The sequence below is a fragment of the Pagrus pagrus genome (genome assembly GCF_965226575.1).
Source record: "Pagrus pagrus genome assembly, chromosome: 17".
NCBI classification, from domain to species: domain Eukaryota; kingdom Metazoa; phylum Chordata; class Actinopteri; order Spariformes; family Sparidae; genus Pagrus; species Pagrus pagrus.
Genome location: NC_140201.1, coordinates 5,936,550 through 5,953,867, shown reverse-complemented (window position 1 = coordinate 5,953,867; position 17,318 = coordinate 5,936,550). Strand labels below are relative to the sequence as shown.

Genomic DNA, 17,318 nt, shown 5'->3' with positions numbered 1-17,318 from the left:
CACAGCGCCCCCAGCGGCCAGACACAGCAACACTGCGCCCCCAGCGGCCAGACACAGCAACACTGGCGACAAGACAACAGGCTGCAGACTGACATAACTTAGTAAGTAGAGAAAGATAAATGGCTAAATAATAATACAGATATGAAAAACAGGCAAGGGGCTGGAGTAAATTATATTTTGAAATAAGTGTTCAAAGTTTTCTGGCATTGGTGTTTTTCATCTTTTTAGACAAAATAAAAAAAAATTGTTGTTTTTCAAGCCAATATTTCAGATTTTTCATAGTTTTATAGTTTCAGTGTCTTCCTTGACAAACCAGGGCATGAAGTATCAGAAATGTCTTATTGCACCTTTTTTGTTATCAAAACAATAATTGAAATTATGGCTGTTGAGTGTTAATATGTGATCTTGTCTGATTTTAATTGTCTGTTGGGATTTTTGTCATCAACACTAGACCGAATAAAAACACACACGTTTTTTATTTAATCATTTAATTTTATTCGTTAATGTTTTATTTCCAGATGGCTGCTGCATAAAGCTGAGAAGGTCTGAGAGGGATCCACGAGCTGCCACGTGTTGATCAGACTCGTTTGCTTTTGCAGATGAAAGTGACAGAGCCGGCAGTAATGGTCTGGAAAAGTGAGGAAGCAGAGACAGTTAGAAAGCTTATTTACATAGAAATCTCTCTAATATTGAACCTCTCGCTTCAAAAGAATTACAGCAACTGACCTCAACCATTTCCTCCCCTTGGATCTCTCTGACGGAGGTGAACTTTCCAGTCTCAGTAATCAGCTTCCCATCCTCCTCTCTGACGGTGCACTGGTCAAAACCAAATAATACCGAATGGGCCAGTGGTTCTCAAACAAACAAAATGTTTACACCTATTTGCAAACATTAAATCATTTAAAGTACGAATAAAAAAATCAAGTTAAACTGCCCCAACTGCCCCTTAAACTGAAGTTTAAGACACAGAAGACACAAATCCCTCCTACTGTACTGATAGTAAACCCAAGTAAACTTTCTTTCCTGTCAAAAATCCCCCCATCTATCCCAGAGATGTCTATCATTTATATATAATTTTGAGATCTTCGCAAGATCAGCTCACACACAACTATCAAGTTTCAATAGTTTGAGGCTTGAATTACCTTAAACTTTCTTCCATCCACAGCTGTCATCTCTGACTCCTTCCCGATGCTGAAGGAGTTGGATTTGGTGCAGACGGCAGTCTTCATTGTCAATTTGAAGTCTTTGCCCTTCTGCTCGATCACTATCACCGGCTTGGCGTCCTTTCTCATTTTCACAATCATTTCAGGAGCACCTTGAAGGCATATTTAAAGGAAAAATGTGTTATTTATGCATGCACATGTGACCAAATCCTTTACGAAGACATCCTTACCTACTACTTTTAAGAAATCCTCCAGGTTTTCCTCATGATAAACTTGCCAGGTGCCGTTGAAGTCCATGCCTGCTGCTCGTGTCGACTGCCGGAGGATGTTTGTGGTTCTTGTTGTCATAATCGCATCACACACGCTGCTGGTTGGCAGGTTGGGGACTTCAAACTCCCTGTTATTTGGACTGTAATTTCCAGTGAGAGCAACAACGAGCCAAACTAATTGTTAGTGCTCACGATCAGGCTGTCATGTAACATCTTTATACACCAGAACAACAGGTGTGAAGTAATGTGTGGATGAAATGTGGCACCGGATACCAGGAGGGAGCATGTGGAGCAAAATCACAGCACATTAGCTCTGAATTTAGGCAGTGACACCTTTATTAAAGCTTTCCTTCATTTCACAAATATGACTTCTTTTTTCAAAATATAAAAATACTTCAACTGGCGAACACAAAGAAAGCAAATACATTTTAAGGCAAACATGTGCAGGCAGCAGAAGCTCAGGCAGTTCAGTGCTGTGATATGAAACAGTGATTCACCTCTTTGACCTCCCGATAAAAGTCTCAGAGCATGCTCGGCTACCAGGAACACAGATTTTTGTAAAGCTTCGTTACACAAGAAGTCCACGAACTCGATCACTGCTGGAATGTTACCGAAGCTCTTACGAGTAGAAACACTTAAGCTTACAAAACAGTTAGAAATGGAGCACATGTGGAGCACAATCTGGACAGAAACACTTATTTTCTTTTCTGCAGAGGGCATCGGTTAATACTGTGCCATGTTGCAGTCCCTGAGAAAACATGTCAGTCATGCAACGATGTTAAATACAGCGCTAAGCTTCTTCACAGGCCTCGGTCTAGTAACGATATTTGCGAGTTATTTTAACATCCTTGGATCACCAGATTTGTGCTTTCTATGTCATCCGGAAAACACACACATTTTTGAGGCTGATAATACTTTGATTATGATATAGAAACAAACATTTTTAATCAGGGAGTCGTCTCATTATGTTTTTTAAAAGAAGTTTGACCAAGATAGGCACCAGTGTAGAGGAGCTGTGTCCGACAATTTCTGTTTCTGAAACAGTTGATCCGCATTCACACAAACTCCACACTGTTACGGTCAGCTGTCCAGAGGCTAGAATGTAACCTGCGTTTGAATTTCTTATGCGCGACGCTATGAGTATCTTCCAGGAGATACCGTCTGAAAATGTGCACTTTAATTCCCATAATTTAACAATACTGGATCGTCTTTTTGTACGACGTACAGGAGTTTTTACGACTTACGAAGTCGTTCTTTTTTTTGCACGACGCAGCCTCAAGAGTCCAAAACCATGTCGGTGCTCTCTGAGGCACATAGGAGCTTCAAACTGAATGATAACATCAGTACGCTAATACGCTCACAATGAAACTGACAACGCTAACATGCTCTATCATGTTTAGCTGCAACAGTTAGCGGTTACTCTGGTGATATACTGCCCCTGTTAGGAGGCCAATTCTTGCGTACTGTGCCTTTAATCAGTTTGAGTAATTTTCAAGAAAAAGAAGTTTAAATTCTCTGATTCTAGCTTCTTTAATGCGAATATTTTTTGGTTTCTTTCCTCCTCTGTGACAGTAAACTGGAGATATTTGGGTTGTGGACAAAACAAGACGTTTGAGGACGTCGTCTTGGGCACTGATTGACATTTTCTGACATTTTCTAGATCAACAACTAATCGATTAGTGCATTTTAAGTCACGCTAACTTTCATTAGTTACACTGTTTTTAAATAACCTCAAACATTTCTTTGGCATTTCCTGTGGCTGCAACTTCTTAACAGTTGATGTCTTTGCTGATCTTCGACAGGCTGATTATCGGCATTAATACCAGCCATGACGATGAGATCAGTTGAGCTCTACTCTATAAGTTTCTGTGCTTTGATGGGGTTAACTTCAACCATCTGGGGCTTCAAGCATGTTAAAACAAGTGCTCTGTGGTTTTTTTTTTTGGTCTGCTCGTTAAGACACAAACTGCTGAGACTTCAGGCTCTGATAAGATCCCGAAATAGCAAACGTCCAGTGGTGCATGCTTTGGTAATGTGTTACATGATAAAAATCCTGATGAATGAAAAAAAACAACAACATTTTGCATAATCTCATATCACAAAAACATTGAAAAGAATAATACTTTTAATTTAAATTAATAAATATCAAGCTTTGCTACGACTCATTGAGTACAGCAGACGACACGAGGAGATCATGAATCATCCTCTGCTTTCAAGAACTTAATAATGTGCTTCATCACGAGTGGAAGGAGCCGTCTCCCCCCTCCTCCTTGTTGGGACCGGGGTCACTAAGGCAGCGTGATAGCTTCAGTTGCTCCTCCTGCTCGTCTGGCGCCCTCTCCCTCGGCTCGCCGTCGCCTCTGTCTCTCTGCGAGCTGCTCTGATTGGGCCTCTGGGGCGACTCTCTCAGCAGGCTGACGGCATCGGGAGGGCTGGGACTCAGCGTACCGGTCGGCCCTCTGGGGCTCTCACTGTCGTCGTAAGTGTAAACCTGGTGTTCTGGGACACAGATACAGTTAAGAGACAAATTAGTGCTTAAATAGTGTCTACAAGCTGCGGCTGAATCATAAACAAACTGTTTTTTGGACAAACAGCAGTGCGTGCATCACCGTATGGAGGACTGGAGCTGCCACAAACATAAATAAATAAAGAAATATAAAAACGGCTCAATAAATTAATTAATCTGCAATTTAATGATAAACATTGAAAATAAAAGTTGGCATTGATTCATTTTTAAAATTGATATTTCTGCTTTAATTTTCCTATTTTTATTTCTTAACCTTTGTTAATACAAGTGTAGTATTCAGAACATTTCGGGTCTTTTGGTAAAAGATCTGAAAACTTCCTCCATCACTGGATATTGATATTTGAAAGTTACAATTTTACTTTTTGTTTACATAAACAAATAACAGAGGAGCATTTCTGAAATATTCCAGATCCCTTAAAGTTGTTTTTGTAAAAATCATGATGATGATACCAATGAGGTCCTGACATTTAACATTTTAAACCAGCGCTCTCTGGTGGACAAACTGTGTGATGAACACCGTTTTGTTACGTCTCAACAAACATGTACTTGTTTTTGAGGCCCTGAGGAACGTTTGTTGCTGAAATCCGAGTTTGTTTATGATTTATTTTCATGTCTAAATGTATCCTCATCCAAAGAGCACGTCAAACAAACAGTTCGCTCTGAAAAAAATATTGCTTCACTTTGAATCTAAAGCAACGTCAGAAAGCCTATTTCACCATAAACGTAGTTATTGTTGGTATTGTGAGTTTTACTGACCTGGTTCAAAGCAGACTTTTCTCACCGACGGTGTTTCCTGGCGGTTTGCAGGAACTGTGAGGTAGTGACTCATCTGTGAAAGAGACACAAAACTTTGTCAGGAAGGACGATTAGTTGTCAACTATTAAACTAAACTGCACTTTAGATTCACTTCATTCATTAAAAACAACCAAAAACAAGGTTAAAAGAATGAATCAGCACAAACACCTTCATCTCTACATGAGGTTATTTACTCCCACAGCTTTAACACCGACGATCAGAATCACAGTCGGACTCACCCTCCTCTCCATCTCCACCCTCTGCTTCCTGAAGCGAACTTCACTCAGGGTGTCCTCGAACGGGTCGATCAGCAGGTCGTGTCTGCTGTAGGATCGAAGCTGAGGAGGAAAGACACGAAGGACGGCGTCAGAAACAAAGTGCTTATTAGTAAAACGTGAAACTGGTTCCTGTTACCGACCCTCTGTCTGGTCATCTGCAGGTTGTTCCTCAGGATCTTTCTGATCTCCTCCTCGCGACTCTTCGAGATGCTCGGGATCGCCCGTCGTCTAGCGGCTCCTCTTGGCTGGATGTTTCTGTGGAGACACATTTAATTAATTTAATTTAATGTAATGAGTTATTTAACTACGTGACATCGTGATTAGTCCTCATGACTCGTGACTGATACTTACGACATGGAGACGGAGGACACGACGGTGGGCAGCTTGGGGGCGCTCCCGCTCTCCACCATCATCATGGCCTGTTTCATCTCCATCTTGTTGTAGAAGGAGATGAGCTGAGGCTCCGTGGAGCGCTCGCCTGCGATCAGCCACCGCTTCACGTAGGCCTTGTTGAAGCGGTTCAGCCTGAGTGCAGCAGAGAAAACAACCATTAGTTCGTTAGTTTACAAGCTACCTATTGACTTTATACGGACTTATGGTGTATGCTTCTATGTATATACTGTACACACAACTTTCTTTACTCTTTTCGGTCCTGGAGCCGTGCACTCACTGTTACTACTATTAAATCCATCATTGTATTTTATATAGGGTTGGGCGGTCGTCCCTCAAAACCACATTATCAGACCCGTTCTACTGACTGGCTCATGATTCACATCCCACAAGTTAGTGCTGAAAGACCGATTTCATGTCAGTGCCCCGACTCCTGGAACAAAATACAGCTCCAAATTAAAATCAATACTCTTTTCCCCTTGAGCCATTTCAGAGATGTAACCTTAAACATTCACATTTTTGTTTTAATAAAAAAAAAATTTACGTGACTGTCTGGATTTTATTTATCTGGCATAACTGCCAAATGTTGGGGTTCACTGTAACTGAATGGTATTTTACATTATTCATATTTTTAATCAAATGTATCAACTTGTTTTGTAATGGACATGAATGAATAAATGAGAGACACTCCTCAATGATTTCTCCCATATAAATAAAGGTTGATTGAATGATTGAACTAAATTCTTACATCAGGTGAGTGAATACAGAAGAGGATTCAGTCTTACTGGGGATTAATGTAAGTCAATAAAATGGGTTTGTAACCACAGCAACAGCAGGAATTTTAATTTGGCAAAATGACTTCCTGCCACATCGAAACATTTGCAGCAACATTTGTGCAGGATCATATTCTCCTTCAGCTTAGAGACAATTAAAGACAATATGGATTTTTCTTCCTTTTAATGAATTCCCTTCTATTACACTAATTTTTTTTACAACATATTATATTTATTATGGTTTTTCTCATTTTTTTTTTCTTTTTTCTTTGTGATATTCCTCATAAAAGTACAGTAACAGGGAGGAGACAGAAGTCAAGAAAGTCATACTTGTCTTTCCAGTGATGATGTCCGTAATGACCACAGATGCATTCAATCCCTGTGAGGAGATGATCCAGGAACTGAGGACAAGAAAGAGTTTTTCTTTGTTGATTTTGCTGCAAAACACATGCGACTCCAACAGTCTAAAATCCACATAAAGCTCAAGTAAAGTTGTGAAATAAATAATTACAGAACAAACCTGTGTGTGAATCTCCTCATTAATTGATCCCTTGTTCTCCTTCTTCTTCTTCACTGCCAGAAGCTCCACCAGAGGCCTGATTGTCATTCCCTGAAGACGGAAACAGGAATGTGGAAAATGAATTGTTTGTTATGACACACATAAAACACAGAAATGCAAATGTCAGTCAAAAGAGAAACTCGACATCTCTTACCTGCACAAAGACGGTGAAGAAGATGACGGTGATGATGGCCGTGAGGAACATGTGCTTCATCTCACTGTTGGTCAGCAGGAAGCCCAGTGAGAAGGCGATGGCGCCTCGCAGGCCACCGTAGGCGACGATGAACTGGTCCTTTTTGGTCAACTTCACAATACGGAATTTATTGATGATGAACGTGAGGCCGACGACGCCTGAAACACGCAGAAAACAACATAACAGAGTTTAAAAGAAGAGGAAGGAAGAGATGAGACTAAATACTAAAGTCATTATTTCACCATGTTGTCGTACTCACCCAGCACTCTCGATATCAGACAGAGGATCACAGTGAAAACAACGAAAGTCCAGTTCCAGGCGTGAGGACCGGCCACCGTGGAAACACCCAGGAAGATGAAGATGAGCGTCTCGCTCACACTGCTCCACATCTTCAGGAAATATTTCATTGTGGTGTACGACTTGTGGGAGATGTTGGCCTCCACGTAGGGCCGCATCATCACCCCACATGCTATTAATCTGTTCGAGACAGGAAGGAAACGAGGAGAAAATCAGAAAGGTTTGCCATTTTTTCCCCTAGGTTTTGGAGATGACAGAGTAGTTTTACATTTTGGGAAGCTTTTCCGCTTCATGCTGACAGTTGGATGAGAAAACTGACACCACTGACAAGCTGGAGGCAGTTATCTTATCTTAGCATAAAGACTGGAAACTGGGGGAAACAGCTGGCCTGGCCCAGTCTGAAAGTGACAAAATCTGCCTATTAGCACTCCTAAAGTTCACAGATTAACATGGTAAATCATGTTTTTTAAAAATCTAAACAATTAATAAAGTCTAAAATAGACAAGTTTTGGGTTTATGAAGGTTTTGCGCTGACTATTTCTTGGCGGGGTGCAGTGACTTCTCAGAGCCTTGTCAACACTGTGAGGTTGCCGGCGAAGATGCAGATATAATGACATGAATAGTGAGTTTTAGTGGCTGTATCTTAAATACACAGATGTAAACACGGTACTGTTTTCCTCGTCTCACATGGTGAATAAGTATATTTCCCAAACATATCAAACTACAATTTTTAAGAGAAAAACTTTCAACAATCATAAAATGCTGATATTTTATTCAATGGAAATAAATAAAGACTCCCTGTTTCTATTTCCTCCTCGAAGAAGAAGCAAAGAAAAGCCGAAGTCTGAACTATTTCCCACCCCCGAGTCTTTTTTAAGCCTGCAGTGAATCATTCATGATTGAAGCATTTTTCTCTTGTCCAAGAGGCACGTTGACAACAAGCTAAAAATGGAGACAAGCCAGAATATTTCCTACTGGAGAAGAAAAACAATCCCAAACATGGAGACCTGGACTTACGACATGATCCCTGACAGATGGAAAACCTCGGCAGAGAGGTAAGCCATGTAGCTGTAGAGGAAAACAAACAGGGGCTCGATGACTCGGGTGTGCGAGGTGAAACGGGAAGTGAAGGCGCCAAGGAGGCCGTAGATGGCTCCCACCAGGATGCCTCCCAACGAGACCACAAAGAAACAGACCACACCGAGGAGGGCGTCGACCACAGTCACAGTCCCAGCGTGGGAAAACTCCTCGAAGAGGTGATACAGAACCTGCACAGAGGGAAACACATGTCGAGACTTTTATCGCCTGTCTTGTGTTTTATTCAAGGTAAAAATGTCACGAATGTATGGCTTTGTGAGGGAGGTTATGTTCTGTTTGTTTATTTACAGGACATCTGGATCAAGATGCAAATCCAGGATTATTTTGGAGGTTTTTGTGAACAAACTGTCAGTGCAACACAATACAGTTCAACAGCACCACTGACAACAACTGAACTGAAACTAAATATTGCAACATTTATGAATGGAGGGTGAATGGTGCATTAGACAGCCATTACAACATAAAATGCATCATTATTATAATTACCAATCATAGTAGTGGATGTAGCGGTAACAGCTGCCACATGAGCAGCAGATTTCAGCAAGCCATTTTTATCTTATAATGGGCCCATCGGGAATATAAACAGAACTTTAAATAGACAGATCCGAACAAGCACAGAGATGAATTTTACACTGAACTTTTGGCCATAACTGTATCTACATAAAACCATCTGACAAGTTGTCCCAGCGAGACGCTAATTATTTGTAAGGAGTCACAAACCAAAAAGGCTGGGAACCACTTAAAATTCTTATTTTTTCATTTGATAAGCAACTCCAGCTGTCAGGTAAATGTCGTGGAGTAAAAAGTACAAAGGTGTAAAGTAGCAGAAGATGAAAACGCTCAAGTACAGCACATGAAAACTGTACTTAAATTCAGTACACGGCACCTTCAGCCTTCACTTGACTCACCACAGTGACGGCGTCGTTGAGCAGCGACTCCCCGAACACGAGGATGTGCAGCAGCTCGTTGATGTGGATCTCCTCGAACACAGCGAGGACAGCCACGGGGTCGACGGCTGAGATGATGGAGCCGAACAGCAGACAGGACAGCAGGTCGACGTTCCCCAAGTTGGCTCCTTCGATCTGACACACGCCGTACATCATCCCTCCGACGAAGAAGGCGTTCCACAGAGTCCCCACCACCGCGAACATCAGGATGGTGCCCAGGTTCTCTGTGAAGGCCCGGATGGGCAGGAAGTAGCCAGCATCGAGGATGATGGGAGGCAGCAGGTAGAGGAAGAAGAGCTTCGAGTCGAGGATGGGGGCATCCTCTTCGATGGCTTTGATGACGCCGCCGACCAGCAGACCAACGAAAATCAGCAGACAGCTCTCTGGGACGACGTTTGACACTCTGGGGATAATGTGAAAACCTGCAGAGAGAGAGAGGGTTCAAATGTTTTAATTTCATGCTCATGAAAACTTACATAAGGGCGCATACTCATCAAACTCAACAAAACAATGGCTTAAAGGGAAACCAGAGCTGTGATCTATTTTAATGGACATGATGAACAGATGTAAATTGGTGGTCTTGCTAAATCCAACATGTTCACACCGTGTATTTTCATGCTGATGTTTACTAACTTGCTCTGTACCAATCAATAAACAAATGAAATATTATTTTTTTTCACAACTAAAGAAATATCTTCATGTAAACCTTTGCCGAATTTACAAGAAGGCCCAAATAATTAAGAATTTGTGGTCGACAGCATTTCACAATATTCATAGAGTTTCTCCTGGCTCAATAACTCATAAAATTGAGTGATTTTTTAAAGGAGTCTGGGGACTTTCTCCATGGGCAACAAAGGAGTAGCCTATATTGCTTACTGTTTACTGTATTTGTAAAATGTGGCATGTTTACCATCAATAAAATGTTGTCTTCTCTCATAGATTTAGGGTAAATGCTAAACTGCTATATGTTGGGATGACATGGTACAGTAGCTGGTCCAGCAGTACTGTGACAAACTGACGCTTTTTATAAGTAAATAAACAACTTAATGTATTGCATTTAATGCTGAATTCACAAGAAGACACCACTGATTTAAAATTTGTCATAGCAAAGTTTTGCAACGTTTGTTAAGCTTCTTCTCAATCGTTAAATCTTAAAAACATGTGATTTGTTAAGGGAGTCTGGGGATGTGTGGCCATATGTGATCGAAGCACTCAGGACGGATGTTGAGGCGAAGTGTAAACAGCCTGTCATGGTGAAATAAATCAATACGATGTAAAAGTTGAGGTCTGTAACCCTGACACAGTAGATCCACGCTGAACAACTCTTAGTTTCACATTCGTCCTGATTGTCTCTCAGCTGAATGAGGCCTTGACACTCAGCCTCTCAGTCATGTGACTGGGGGTTCAGGCTGCAGCAACAAACGTTTTCCTGCGATGTTTTATGCAGTCAGTGGTCTTGTGTGCGGTCGTCCTCGCCCCCTCCTCTCCCCTCTGACTCTGTTACACTGGGATCTTTGTTATCGAGCAGTGCATTAGGACAGGAAGTTGGACCGGCCCTCGGAGACAACAGCTGGACGGACAGATAAGAAGCCAGAGATCTGCTGCGTTCTGCTTAGTCAGCCAACGACAAACTGTAGGACAGACTCCTGGAATCAGAATCATGTCTGCATGCGGTTCTGACATTTAATATGGTGGAAAGTCTTTTTTTATGGCAACATTTAATAAAAATTCTAAGAGTCGAAACACCTAAATGTTCAGTAAACGTTAATTATTAATGAGAATATTAATGGAGACAGAGATGGTTGATGTTTTCCAGCTTCACCGCTGCTTCAGATTTTCCCTCTGCAACTATAACAGAACACTAATTGTGTTTCCACAGACTTATGTCTGTCCGTCCGTCTGTAGTCGAAGCAAATGTTAAAGGCTTAGAGTTTAAGTCCAGTCTTGGCAAAGCAGCAGTCTCTATTAAAGAGGTTAAACATATGTGGATATTTATAATGTGTCATCCCTTGAATTTGACCTTTAGCTTTGACACAACGACACTCCTCTTGAGAGCAGGGAAGCACGCAATTATGAGGAATTATATTGCAGCCATTTCTCAAGTGCTGAAGTGATCTGGGGGACGGATACAAACACTTTCAGTAAGTATGAATCACTTACACACCAAAAATTTGAATCTAGGTTTAAAAAAAATACTGGAAATCTCCTTTCAAGCCTTTATCCGTTCTTTCTTTATCCGATGATGTGCCGATATTGTCGTGCATCCCCTGGTTAATTAAACAACAACTTATTTATCCCTCCAGAATACTCGATTCTTCTTAAAGACCCAATTTCAATATTTTTGATTGTTCACGCATTCCTGGAAAATCCACGTTATATTTTTGGGGGAGTTTTGATAAATGGCGCATCTTCTAATCGACTGGAGAGACGGATCAACTGTTTTGCATGACATGGAAATAAAGTTACTACTTTACTGGAGCTGTTTGGCTATTTTTTTCCCAGTATGTGTATGTATGTACAGAATACTACATACTGTATATGTTTGCCTATGTGTGTGTATGTATATGAAGCATGCAATACTAATAAGAGTTTCTTGCTTGCAGAGAAAAATCCAGGTTTAACAAATGCTTTCAAAACTCAGCAGCTGTTTGTTTCTATATTTAGATGAACATCTTCAGACTGAGTCATAATATATTTATATCTCAATCACAGCTGCTGGGTTTGGCATCCACCTTTGTGCCTCTTCTGTTCTCTGTTGAGCTGGATGACATTTTACTACTTAAACAAACGAATTTCAGAACCAGATCTGAACACAGAAAACAGGAAGCCCACCAGAAGAACCAATTAAAAATAGAGTCAACCGTCTGGATAATGAACACCCTTCAGTTTCTGATAACCCAGCCCCTCGCTGCTGTTGGAGGTGGGAGTATTAATCCTTTCGGCTGCAGGAAAACGTCCAATAATTTGACTCATGCGTCACTCACCAAGTTTCATCAGCAGGGCCAGGAGGATCCACAGAGAGATCTCGAAGGGCTTCCTGACGTGGTCGTAGTTGAAGGAGAGGACGGGGAAAGCCTTTTTGTGAGCGGTGGAGTTACTCTGATGACGGGAGTCCTCACCCGTCACCACGGCTGGATCTCCCCGCGTCTCGTTGTTGTTGTTTCCCGCAACAGCATCGCGACTGGCGGAGGCAGCGGAGACGAACACGAGCAACAAAACACACGTTAATAAGCCCGTCAGAGGAGTTGGACTGCTGGAGCTCCTCCGGGCGGGACGGAGCACAGCCATTTTCAGACGCACACCTGAACGGCTTCTGCTGCTGCTGCTGCTGGTGGTGGTGCTCAGCTCTAGATCGGATGAAGATGAAGATGAGGATAGGACGGGAAGCGAGCGAGGTGCGCCGCGGAGAAGCGCGCACTTTTACGCACAAACTTCACAGGAATCTTAAAATTACGCATAGTTGTCGCCGCTGTCATCGGTGGGTGATGGTTTTACACTAACATCGCGGCTCTCACTCGTCCGCTCAGGTGATTTGAAGTCTGATGGGCTGTTGTGTTTCTCCTCAGATGAAACTCTGAGAACTCGCATCAAGTGGAGCCTCATCCATCAGACACAAATCCGTCACGCTGCTTTTTCTTCTTCTGTACGTTTAATGGCGGCTCGCGACCATGATTTTGAAAGGGCATACCGCCACCTGCTGTACCGGAAGTTAGCAAAAAGCCTGAGAGATTTTTTTGAATATCGACGAAAATAATCTCTCTGTCAAACACACGTTAATGATACTTACACGTTTTGTTCAGCAAGATAATCTTCACAGATGAACACCACGTTTGTGATTTTCGAAGTGCAAATTAAATCGTTAGAAGTAAAAAGCTAATGCTAGGCTAAACAGACTACACTGCAGTCGCGTGACTTAAACGTCACCACCACTAAGCGTCTCACTACACAATTACTGTACACGTTTTTTTTGTAAATTAATAAATCTACAAGTTGTAAAGTCAGAGTTACTTTGCAGACTGTATGCTGCATCATTATTTGAAGTAATTTATGGACAATCGGATAAAAAAATAGTAATTATGATAATCAGAAAAGTCATATCATTCGACCCATATACATGTAAATATATGTGGAATTTTACTTTTACTTCTACTTTTTATACTTAATTACATTTATTGCCTGAAAATTACTTTTGATACTTTAGGCCAATTAATTCCAGATACTTTAACTACTGTTAATATGGGTGATTTTCCTTTTTTTTTCTCCTTCTTTTTTTCTTACCAAAGTAATATTTTAACACGATATCTTTACTTTTACTCAAGAATGACTTTTGGGTCCTTTTTACAACACTGTGTAAAAGTGAAAGTCACCTATTCGGAGAGAACTTGAGTCTTAAAAGTATTAAAGTATCTAATATTCAGTGCACTTAGTTATTAAAAGTAACTAGTAACTATACATGTTAGTATTCAATTCAGTAACATACAGTTACAGCAGCACATATGAAACAATATGGCCTATATATAAACAGAGAAAGGAAGAGGGGGTAAATCATTATGGTTTATCCTTTTTCTCTGAATGTTTAATGTCTGTATTCCTGTCAAAGGTTATAATTTACACTGTGAAGTACTGAAGGTTTCTCAGGGGGAAAATACATTGATGAATCATGACAAGAGGGGCCTCATGCCTGTTATTCAGGGAGGATCCATCAGTGTCAATCTGCTCTTCAGTCACAGATCATTTGATTATTTTCATGGGAGCAGCCTCTCAGACATGTCCTGAATGGACTCAGAGACCATTATTAGCTTTTACTGGAAATCTGTGTCTCTGATGTGGACAGTTTAGTGATTGGGGAATTCCTTTTCGATATACTGGCCCCTAAACAACCAGCGTGTTGACCTGACATTTGAACTTCTCAAGTAAAGTGAAGAAGAATAAATGATTTAAAATAGCTTCCAGTTTTAGATGAGCTCAGAATAAACAAATGATTCAAAGCTCCCCTTCATCTCTGTCAGCCCCCAACAGAGAGGAATTAGTAAAACCAACAACTGTGGCTGGTTCCCACAGAGTCAGACCTCCTCCTCTGGGTGCTGTCTGCTCAATGGAAACATAAATCTAGAGGCTGTTTGTTTTTGACAAGGTTGTAAAAACTTGAAAATATGTACGAGGAGGCTGATATGGGACATTATTAGATTAGACACGCTGGATATGCACGGAAAAGTTTCTCTGTTCACTTACTCTGTTTTAGCCTCTCAGCTGCTTTAAACATTATAATTTTGGGATGCTATAAAAACAGCAAAGTACGATGATGAAGTGACTTCATCCTTCCATGACTATATGTACAATTAATGTTGCATTTTTCTAGACAAAGTTTATTGTTTAAACTTGCATTAGTGAATCTTTTGGCCACTTGAGGGCAGCAGAACAAGCTGCAAACACACAGACATACTGTACCATCACCTTTAAGTTCATAAGTTCAACTAGCAAACAGTTTATTTAGCCACATCCAGCCGTTACAGATAGAAACATCTGGCTCTTTGGCTGCTGAATGCTCCACTTTGTTCACCAGTCAGTTGCTAACTGCAGCCGAAAGCAACGCTAACCCTTAAACCAAAACAATGAGCTGAAAGAAGCTAAAACACTGATGAGATGAACTGTAGATTTTTACATTAAATACATGATCTTTCTCCCTTCTTAAAATAAAAAATCTGATTGGTGCAGACTTTGAAATGCCCTGTCAGAAGAGATCCAGCGTGCCCCATATAAACCACTCCATGCGTATAAAGCTGCTTTTAACCCTTGATTTTCGATGCTTTATCTTTGTTTTATTCAGGTTTTATTAATTTTTATCTCCTTGTTTTATTCTTCCTGTTGTCTTTATATTTATATTTGTAATTAACACTGTAATACTTGCTTTTCCTTGTGACTCTTTCATTCTTTACTATGTGTTGAGCATGTACAGAACTTTGTAACTCTGTTTTTAAAGGTGCTACATAAATAATTATCATGAATGTTCATAATAAATTGTAGTTAATTGCTACCGTGCACATTTGAGAGGTTGTTAAATTAGAAAAGAAGAACGCGGTCCTTGATCTCATCTGAAAATACTTGACGTTAAAGAACATGTTGACTCCCATCGCAACATCTCGTTCATGTCACAGAATCACTTCCTCTGTCTGAGTTTGATCCACATGAGTCGCTCCGTACAGATTGTGCAGCCGCCCGACAATTTCCCACAAAACTTTTCCGCATGGATGAAACCTGAGAGCCACGAGACGTTTTAATGTCACAGAAAACAACTTAAAAACATCAGAATATAGACGTCAGAACTGAGAACATTTTTATTTAAGAATCACATCTATTAAATGTGTGACTATACAAAACAAATCATTCATTTTCATCTTTTACAGACGTTTTGTTTAAAACATTTTAGTACAAACATGAAATTTTAATGAAGCAAACTGTGGATGCCCTGATGAAAACAGCAGGTTATAGTCCGCTTCATAAATAATAAATACTGACGGGAGCGATGCTGCTTTGGGATTTACAATCTAAATTCAAAACATTAAGGTGCAACAGTCAAACAAACTATTTGCTGAACTGGAATATTTGAAAGTAAAGGTCAAGTTTGTGACTAATATCATAAATACAACAAGGAGCTATGCTGAGATAAATTCCCACATCATTTTATTTAACTTTTATTAGATTTTCTGTGTTTTTTTATGTTTTGCTGCACTATAAAATGCAGGAAATAATAGTGGTTGCAGGTTGAACTATAATCCTGAGATCCCTGTTGACAGATGATATGCAGATTTATTGCATTAAAATAATGAAATGTGCAGTCCTCTTACAGGCAACGAGCACATAATATGCACAGTTGTCAAATTACAGGCTTATTTTTGCTTATAAATTATGTGATTGGAAAAGAAAACGTATAAATTGTTGTGAATGATGACAAATCATCCTGCTGGGACTGAACAATGACTCACATTTTCCTCCTGGGACACTTAGATTTTCCTTCGACGACACCACAAACACATTAACGCTCTCCACCTCCTCCATCACAGACCTTCTCCGACGTACACAAACAAATAAACACACGAGCCAACAGCCCACAGAGCCGCTCTGGATTGAGTACTCCTCACTGGTCTCAGGCGTTCAGATGTTTCAGATGGACTCTCTCTGCCATCTGCCTGGCGCTGTACAGAGACACTCCCATCCCCACTGTGGCCATCGTCATGGCGATGGGGTCGATGAGACTGCTCTGAGGCTGCATGCGGACCTCACCTGAGACCTGCCTCTGCACACAGGACAGACAGACAGACGCAGTTAGCCAACAGTCTGATGAGAGGGAAGTTAAAGCCAGTGTGTAGACGTTTTGTGTGATTATTGGAGCTCTCAAAGTATTGTGAGGGCAGATTTTCTTTGTTAAGTGTGACAATCCTGGTAACAGGGGTGGAGGTTTGTTGGGATGTCTGTACAGTATGTGGTCATGGAGGTCATGGAGTTGTGAATGTGTAGGTTTGGTCTTGTTTTTGTTGTTCAAATTCCTCTCAGAATAAAATTGAAATCACGTTCTTTCTGAGAGGATACATTCATACATACATTCATTGACACACAGACTTATCATATCCTGTTATTTCAGTGGCTTTTAGAGCTATAATGAGTAGAATTAACCCCCAAATGGTAGCATCAGACAGCAGTCCATGTCAACACTTCACTCCTCCACGAACATTTCACATCCTGCATCATCATCCTTTTGCACGCAACACGAGCTGTGAGGTGGAGTCTGAACAGGTTATATAATGTGACCTCCTGAGACGAGCTGCATCAGCTCTCTGTGAAATATTTATAAACCTGTCGTCGATCACCGTCCTCCTTCAATTTAAAGCAATTACATAAAAAGACAAATAGTGATCCAAACATTAACTTTCACTCAGTGGGTTGATTTATCTGTGCTCTCTAGATCAGAATGAGTTATTATGATGCATCTGTCTCCGTTGTACAGAGACAAAATATGTGAAACTATGCATTT

The 17,318-nt window shown here is 40.8% G+C and overlaps 2 protein-coding genes across 2 annotated transcripts; both read right to left on the bottom strand.

Annotated features, from left to right (window-relative positions):
* Positions 1 to 541: 541 nt before the first annotated feature.
* On the bottom strand, positions 542 to 1,551 carry fabp10b (fatty acid binding protein 10b, liver basic). Its single transcript, XM_084379221.1, has 4 exons — positions 1,394 to 1,551; positions 1,143 to 1,315; positions 727 to 816; positions 542 to 628 (listed from the first exon to the last, which is right to left on the bottom strand). The coding sequence occupies exons 1-4, from the start codon at positions 1,509 to 1,511 to the stop codon at positions 578 to 580; spliced, it is 432 nt and encodes a 143-aa protein (XP_084235347.1). The 5' UTR covers positions 1,512 to 1,551; the 3' UTR covers positions 542 to 577.
* Positions 1,552 to 3,539: 1,988 nt separating this feature from the next.
* On the bottom strand, positions 3,540 to 13,408 carry slc9a1b (solute carrier family 9 member A1b). The gene is made up of 12 exons (XM_084379220.1): positions 12,274 to 13,408; positions 9,251 to 9,711; positions 8,262 to 8,512; positions 7,207 to 7,424; positions 6,909 to 7,105; positions 6,716 to 6,805; positions 6,526 to 6,596; positions 5,384 to 5,557; positions 5,173 to 5,287; positions 4,994 to 5,092; positions 4,716 to 4,788; positions 3,540 to 3,931 (listed from the first exon to the last, which is right to left on the bottom strand). Exons 1-12 carry the CDS (start codon positions 12,575 to 12,577, stop codon positions 3,669 to 3,671), a joined length of 2,316 nt encoding a protein of 771 aa, XP_084235346.1. The 5' UTR covers positions 12,578 to 13,408; the 3' UTR covers positions 3,540 to 3,668.
* Positions 13,409 to 17,318: the final 3,910 nt, after the last annotated feature.